This window comes from Colobus angolensis, unplaced genomic scaffold, assembly GCF_000951035.1.
Source record: "Colobus angolensis palliatus isolate OR3802 unplaced genomic scaffold, Cang.pa_1.0 Scaffold47, whole genome shotgun sequence".
Classification (NCBI taxonomy): domain Eukaryota; kingdom Metazoa; phylum Chordata; class Mammalia; order Primates; family Cercopithecidae; genus Colobus; species Colobus angolensis.
The window spans coordinates 3,181,652-3,189,636 of record NW_012118154.1 but is presented as its reverse complement, the minus strand read 5'-3'; the positions used below and the strand labels follow the sequence as shown (position 1 = coordinate 3,189,636).

General features: G+C 54.1%; 1 protein-coding gene across 2 annotated transcripts; it reads left to right on the top strand.

The window, feature by feature from the left end:
• Positions 1-971: 971 nt before the first annotated feature.
• ASGR1 (asialoglycoprotein receptor 1) lies at positions 972-6,588 on the top strand. Of its 2 annotated transcripts, XM_011958472.1 has the most exons (9): positions 972-1,347; positions 1,923-2,017; positions 3,196-3,312; positions 3,451-3,546; positions 3,631-3,702; positions 5,551-5,637; positions 5,724-5,875; positions 5,948-6,054; positions 6,181-6,588. In XM_011958472.1, the coding sequence occupies exons 2-9, from the start codon at positions 1,948-1,950 to the stop codon at positions 6,353-6,355; spliced, it is 876 nt and encodes a 291-aa protein (XP_011813862.1). In that variant the 5' UTR covers positions 972-1,347; positions 1,923-1,947; the 3' UTR covers positions 6,356-6,588. The 2 variants fall into 2 exon arrangements, with proteins under 2 accessions (XP_011813862.1, XP_011813863.1); XM_011958473.1 differs by lacking the exon at positions 3,196-3,312.
• Positions 6,589-7,985: the final 1,397 nt, after the last annotated feature.

Below are 7,985 nucleotides of genomic sequence, written 5' to 3'. Positions count from 1 at the left end.
AAAGGTCTTGCTCTGTCGCCTAGGATGGAGTGTAGTGGCGTATGCATAGCTCACTGCAACCTCCGCCTCCCGGGTTCAAACGATTCTCCTGCCTCAGCCTCCCAAGTAGCTGGGATTACAGGCCTGCACCCGGCTAATTTTTATATTTTTAGTAGAGACCCAGTTTCATCATGTTGGCCAGGCTGGTCTCAAACTCCTCACCTCAGGTGATCCGCCCGCCTTGGCCTCCCCCAGGGCTGGGATTACAGGCGTGAGCCACTGTGCCCAGCTGAGATTATCTTTAATACTGCCTGATTTCCAAGTGAGCATAATTCAAAATCACATGGCTCTCTCTGAAGCTCCGTGGGGCTGTAAGGGACCATAGTTTAGCATCTTTGGGACACTGCAGCCCAGCTGTGTCAACCGGATGGGATCCTGGCTCTGGGTGTGGTTCTGGGGCCTGAACGCAGTGCCTGGAGTCAGGCTGCTCAGGTTCTAGTCTACCCTTTGCTGCTTCCTTGCAGCATGACCCTGGGCAAGCTCTTACCTTGCAGGGCCTTAGCTTTCTCATCTGTGAAATGGGATGTGCTCTGGGGATAATGAGAGAAGTTCATGAACGCAGTGACCTAAGGCACGGAGTAGCAGTGAGTGGAGGTTTGCTGGCACCAGTCCCAGCGGAGGCTCCCCTGCCTGTCCTGGAACCAAACCGGCCCTCATGCTGCTTGGAAGACTTTACTCCCCAGGAGAGGGAAGCAAGTCAGGCCAGAGCTGGGAAGCCTGGGGCTTAGCCCCGCAGGAAACTGGGGCCTGCAGCTCATGTGCCAGGGTCACAGGCCTGGATTGGGCAAGAGCAGAGAACCGGTTCCTCTGATCCTGTTCAGGGATATTTGGAGACACCAATAGTTCTGGGGAATTTAGAGGCAGGAAGTGAAACGGGGAGGGAGGGGAGATATGGCAAATCCCACCCCAGCGCCTCCTGGCCTGGCACCCCTCCCAAATGGTGCATGGAAGAGTAAGGTGACTGGCCTGTGTGGTGGCAACATGATTCTCCTCCCTGGGGAGGAGAGCAGAGGCAACCCATCCCCCACTCCCACCCCCACACTCCCCTAAGTCCCAATCCATTTCCACCTCTGTTTACTGTCCAAAGTCCCGGGCACTGGAGATGCCACGTTTGGCGTGCTTGGACACATAGACACGCAGACACAGAGACAACGGGGCCCAGGGCCCTCCTATGGACCCTGCCCGCTGCCATCCCATCGTCCACGGCTGTCCACCCACCCCCATCCTCCAAGCTTCAGCCCCCCTCCTTAGTCCGGCATCTGCACAGCACTGAAGAACCTGCGAGTCAGACCCTGAGACCCCGAGCAAGTAAAACGGGGAGAGAGGCGGCAGAAGGCTGGTTGGGGGTGCAGGGGTGTGGAGGAAAGCCAGGCTGTGTTGGGGGTGCTGGTGGGAAACATGAGGATAGATTCTGGATGTCAGGCCTGGGGGTGGATGGAGAAAAGAAGAAAGGTCTGGGCTGGGCGCGGTGGCCCACACCTGTAATCCCAGCACGCTGGGAGGCTGAGGGGGGCGGATTGCCTGAGCTCAGGAGTTCGAGACAAGCCTGGGCAACACGGTGAAACCCTGTCTCTACTAAAATACAAAAAATTAGCTGGGTGTGGTGGCATGCACCTGTTGTCCCAGCTACTCGGGAGGCTGAGGCAGGAGAATCGCTTGAACCTGGGAGGCAGAGGTTGCAGTGAGCCCAGATCGCCCCACTGCACTCCAGCCTGGGGACAGAGCAAGACTCCGTCTCAAAAAAAAAAAAAAAAAAAAAGAGAAAGAAAGAAGAAAGGTCTCCATGGAGCCGTCAATCAGATGGGAGTAAAAAGATGGGCCCCTCATTCCAGCTCTAGTCCTGGTGAGCCCCCACCTCAGCCCCAGCCTCAGCCTTGCCTCAGTCCCAGCTCCAGCACCAGCCCTATCATGACCAAAGAGTATCAAGACCTGCAGCATCTGGACAATGAGGAGAGTGACCACCATCAGCTCGGAAAAGGTGAGGGCCGCCTTGCCCTGCCTCTGCAAGGCGAGAATTTGGCGGTTCTCCACCCCCCAGCCCCCCTAGCCACAGCTGCTACTCTTGCCGGTGAGCCTGGCTCTCTCTTTGCGTCTGTCTCCCTCTCCCAACTGGGAAAAGTGTCGGAGCTGCTTCTCTCAAGAGAGGGGCAGGGTGTGGAGTTGGAGTCCCTTTCTTGGTAACAGCTGCCCAAAGCTTTCCTGTGCCTCCTGGCACTCGGGGGTGGACCCAGGGGGTGTGGGAATAGCTAGAAGTTGGAGAGATGAGGTCACTGTTGGTTTTCTATGACGAAGTCAGGCCCCTCTTCCTTTCCCCTTCCAACACCACCCAAGGAGCCCTGGTGGTGCGTGCGTGTGCGCGTGTGCGTGTGCGCGTGCCTGTGTGTGTCAGTGATCAGTTTGGTGAAGTGGGCAAAGGTTTCTGCGAAGGGTCTGAGGATTCTGTGACGGGGAATGAGGGATCTCTGACCTGAGGGAGAACGACACCCTCTTGCTTCAAAAGCAAATTCCCCTTGACCCATTTCTTTGTCCTCCGAGCAGGCACTTGTTTAGGCTGCGCAAGGCTGAAGTTCTTGGGGGATGGGGTGCAGCGCGCTTTGACGGAAGGAGGGTCCGCTGCGGAGGAGAGCGGGCAGGGAGAGCCCCGGGAGGGCCCCCCACCCTCCAACTCTCAGGACACAGGGCTAACGTGTCTCTTCCCCCTGCTGGGTGGAAGACTGGAGGGCCTGAAGGGTAGCTCTTGCACCTTCTCTCCCTGCACGCAGCCAAAGACGAGTGGAATTCACAGACGGAGAAAGAAACCTCCCGCCTTTCCCCACTTTTAAGGGAAGCAGCGGCGTTGCAAGGCGGGGGAGGAGGCAGTGGACTGAGGTTCCTGGATTGGCTGCAGTGACGCAGTCATGCCATTAGGTGTCAGCAAAAGCTCAGGGCCTCGGTGGGATGGGGCGGCTCAGCGCTTAGCCCCCATCCCCAGCCCTCTTTTCTCCCCGATTTCCAGTTGCCTCTGGCCCTGCAGGGTCGCCCACCGCCCGCATTTTTTCATGTACATGGTTCCTCCTAGACTACTAGGGCCGCCTTAGCTTGCTCCCCTTTCAGGACCCCGGAGCTGTGCCAGGCTCCCCTCTGTCCCCGCGATCCTGACACCCCCTCCTCTCGCAGGGCCACCTCCTCCGCAGTCCCTCCTGCAGCGTCTCTGCTCCGGCCCTCGCCTCCTCCTGCTCTCCCTGGGGCTCAGCCTCCTGCTGCTGGTGGTTGTCTGTGTGATCGGATCCCAAAGTGGGTGCCCCAGGGGTGGGCAGGGAAGGGGGCAACATTGGGGGGTGTTGACGGGGTACCGTGGCGAGGGAGTGGTGGGTGCGGTGGTGGTAGACACAGCGCTCCCATTTTGTTCTCTCTGTACCCTCTCCTGGCCAGACTCCCAGCTGCAGGAGGAGCTGCGGGGCCTGAGAGAGACTTTCAGCAACTTCACAGCGAGCACCGAGGCCCAGGTCAAGGGCTTGAGCACCCAGGGTGAGGGCGCTGAGGCGGGGCTGGGGCTGGGGCTGGAGCTGGGGCTGGGGGGCTGTCGGGACGCTGAGCGAGTCTCTCCCGCAGGAGGCAATGTGGGAAGAAAGATGAAGTCGCTGGAGTCCCAGCTGGAGAAACAGCAGAAGGACCTGAGTGAAGGTCAGAGAGGGAGTGTGTGTGTGTGAGTGTGAGAGTGTGAGTGTGTGGATGTGTGTGAGAATGAGAGGGAGTGTGTGCGTGAGTGTGTGGATGTGAGAATGAGAGGGAGTGTGTGTGAGAGACAATGTGTGAGTGGATGTGTGTGAGAATGAGAGAGTGTATGAGAGTGTATGGATGTGTGTGCGAATGAGAGGGAGTGTGTGAGAGAGAGTGTATGAGAGTGTATGGGTGTGTGTGAGAATGAGAGGGAGTGTGTGTGAGAGTGTGAGTGAGTGGATGTGTGTGCGAATGAGAGGGAGTGTGTGTGTGAGTCTGTGTGTGAGAGAGAAAGGGAGCGTGTGTGAGAATGAGAGGGAGTGTTTGTGTGAGAATGAGAGGGAGTGTGTGTGAGTCTGTGTGTGTGAGAATGAGAGGAAGTGTGTGTGAGAGAATGAGATGGTGTGTGTGAGTGTGAGAATGAGATGATGTGTGAGTCTGTTTTAAGAACGAGAGGGAGTGTGTGTGAGTCTTTGTGTGTGAGAATGAGAGGGAGTGTGTGTGAGTCTGTGTGTGAGTGAGAGGGAGTGTGGATGGGTGTGTGCCAGTGTGAGTCTGTGTGTTTATATGTGTGTCAGTGTATGTATGTGAGAACGTGTGTGTGTTCATGTGTTTGTGTGTGAGACTGGAAGTGTATGTGTAAGTGTACGTGAGTGTAAGTATATGTGTGTGAATGTGCATGTTGTGTGTGTGTAAATGTGTGTGTAAATGTGCATGTGTGAAAGAGTATATGTGTGTTGTGTGTGTGGCTGAGGGTGTGTGGTGTGTGTAGTGGGTGAGGGTGTGTTGTGTGAATGTGTGTACGGTAGTGAGGGTGTGTGTGCCTGTGTGAGGGTGTGTTGTTTTGTGTGTTTGGGTGAGGGTGTGTGTGTGGGTGTGTGTTGTGTATGTGTGTGAGAGTGTGGGTGAAGGTGTGTTGTGTGTTGGGTGTATGTAGGTGAGGGTGTGTTGTGTGTGAGTGAGGGTGTGCGTCGTGGGTGTTTTGTGTGTGAGTGGGTGTGTAAGGGCATGTGGTGTGTATGTGAGTTAGGGTGTGTTGTGTGGGGGTGTGTTTTTTGTGTGTTGTGTGTATGTGGGTTAGGGTGTGTTGTGTGTGAGGACGTGTTGTGTGTGTTGTGTACGTGTGTGTTGTGTGAGTGCGTATGTGGATTAGGGTGTGTTGTGTGGCTGTGTATGTGTGTGTGAGGGTGTGTTGTGTGTGTTTGGGTGTGTTTTGTGTGTTGTGTTTTGTGTATGTGGGTTAGGGTGTGTTGTGTCTGTGTGTGTTGTGTTTTGTGTGTTGTGTGTGGGTGTGTTATGTGTGTTGTGTTTTGCGGATGTATGTGGGTTAGGGTGTGTTTTGTGTCTGTGTGTTGTCTGCGTGTGTGTCTGCGGGTTAGGGTGTGTTGTATGTGTTGTGTTTTGTGTTTCCTGTGTTGTCTGTGTGTGTATGTAGGTTAGGCATGTTTGTGTGTGTGTGAGGGTTTGCGTGTGTGTATGTAGGTTAGGCATGTTTGTGTGTGTGTGAGGGTGTGTTGTGTGTATTTGTGTGTTTTGTGTATGTGGGTTAGGGTGTGGTGTGTGTGTTTTGTGTATTGTCTGTGTGTATGGGGGTTAGGATGTGTTGTGTATCTCTGTGAGTGTGTGTAAGGGTGTGTTGTGTGTGTGGGAGTGTGTGTGTATGGGGGTCTCTCAGGCCAACTCCGCTGCTGTTTGTGGCACTGCGATGGGTGTTCGGGTCCCAGCAGGAGGATGTGGGGCTGACCTCGTTTCCCTCCCCGCGGGTCCCGCATCTCCTCTCGCTCCCCTCCCCGCTCCGTCGTGTCTTCCCAGATCACTCCAGCCTGCTGCTCCACGTGAAGCAGTTCGTGTCTGACCTGCGGAGCCTGAGCTGTCAGATGGCGGCGCTCCAGGGCAATGGTGAGGAGGCCAGCCCGGCCCAGTCTCTGCCTCCCCCGCGCCCCTGGGCAGCGCCTTAGCCCCTGCGCCCGGTTTCTCCCGCTCAGGCTCAGAAAGGGCCTGCTGCCCAGTCAACTGGGTGGAGCACGAGCGCAGCTGCTACTGGTTCTCTCGCTCGGGGAAGGCCTGGGCCGACGCCGACAACTACTGCCGGCTGGAGGACGCGCACCTGGTGGTGGTCACGTCCTGGGAGGAGCAGGTGAGGACCCGGAGGGTCTGGGAGGCTGGCTGGCCTCGGGGAGAGATCACCACCCGCCTCCTCTCTCCTCAGAAATTTGTCCAGCACCACATAGGTCCTGTGAACACCTGGATGGGCCTCCACGACCAAAACGGGCCCTGGAAGTGGGTGGACGGGACGGACTACGAGACGGGCTTCAAGTGAGTGCGCGCCCTCCCTCGGCCTGGGGCCGGCCGCCTTCCCGCCTGGGGCCCTGGGCGGAGGGGTCTGGAGCGACCTGGTCGCGGGTCCGACCTCCTGGGACCCACAGCTGGCTCTGTTCCCAGGAACTGGAGACCGGAGCAGCCGGACGACTGGTACGGCCACGGGCTCGGGGGAGGGGAGGACTGTGCCCACTTCACCGACGACGGCCGCTGGAACGACGACGTCTGCCAGAGGCCCTACCGCTGGGTCTGTGAGACAGAGCTGGACAAGGCCAGTCAGGAGCCACCTCTCCTTTAATTTATTTCTTCAATGCCTCGACCTGCCGCAGGGGTCCGGGATTGGGAATCCGCCCATCTGGGGGCCTCTTCTGCTTTCTTGGCGATTTTCATCTGGGATTTTAAGGGAAGGGGAAGGATAGGGTGATGTTCGGAAGGTGGAGGGCTTGAAACCCGTGGCGCTTTCTGCAGTTTGCAGGTTATCATTGTCAACTTTTTTTTTTTTTTTTTAGAGTAAAAAGAAATATACCTAAACGTTCTATGAGTTACCTGGTTATTGGGGATTCGGAAGCAGGAGTGGGCTGGTTGGCATTAGGAAGCCTTGGCGGGCATTGTAGCCTCATGATAACTGCGTGGGCTTTAGGCCAGAATGGCCAGACTTTGTTATTTACAGATATGTGAGTTTGGGCAAATTATTCTGTTCTCTGTGTCCCAGCTGTAAACAAGCCATCTTACTGGAGACCATCCTACTTGGAGCAATACCCCCAGGAACAGAACCACCCGAATTTTTTTTTTTTTTTAATAGTCTTGCTCTGTTGCCTAGGCTGGAGTGCAATGACACGATCTCAGCTCACTGTAACCTCCGCCCTCCGGGTTCAAGCGATTCTCCTGCCTCAGCCTCCCAAGTAGCTGAGATCACAGGAGTGCACCACCACGCCCAGCTAATTTTTGTATTTTTAGTAGAGACGGGGTTTCACCATTTGGCCAGGCTAGTCTCGAACTCCTGACCTCAGGTGATCTGCCCGCCTCAGCTTCCTAAACTGCTGGGATTACAGGCGTGAGCCACCACGCCTGGCAGAACCACCCGAATTTGTTGAGTGCTTCAACAACTTTGAATGAAACTCACTGGTGTCCTTCGCATTCATTACAGCAAACAGAAGCAGTGTTCACAGACATGGAACTGTGAACAAAAATTGCCGAAGTATTCACCCATAAACAAGATCTCAAGTGATTCCTAAAAGGAACAATGCTCTGACCACAGTAAAATAAAGTTAGAAATGAACATGAAAGTGCAGCCAAGAAGAGATCTATCAACATACAATTTTCTCACCATCTTTTTTTATATTACTTCCTAAGTATTCTGAGTTTTTAAGAGAAAATCAAAATGAAAAAGTCAAGCGATTTAGAAATGAACTACAAGAGTATTGTATATGCTGAAACCGTGAGGTGGTCAAAGTAGTTATCGGGAGAAAAGGTAGGTAGAGATAAGCACTTTTATTTTTTATTTATTTTCATTTTTATTTTTTATTTTTTTGAGATGGAGTTTTGCTCTTGTTGCCCAGGCTGGAGTGCAATGGCATGACCTCGTCTCACTGCAATGTCCGCCTTCCGAGTTGAAGGGATTCTTCTGCCTCAGCCTCCCGAGTAGCTGGAATTACAGGCACCTGCCACCACACCCGACTAATTTTTTATATTTTTAGTAGAGATGGGATTTTTACCATTTTGGTCAGGCTGGTCTCAAAGATAAACACTTTTATTAAAAGCAAGAAAGGCTGACTTGAAATATGCTGTTTCAACTCAGGAAACTTGAAACAGAATAATAAGATAAATCCCCTAAAGTAGGAGAAAAGAACTTACAAAACTATAAGCAGAAATAATGAACTAGAAAATGAAAATGCATATATGGTCAATAAAAGTAAAATTTGATGCTT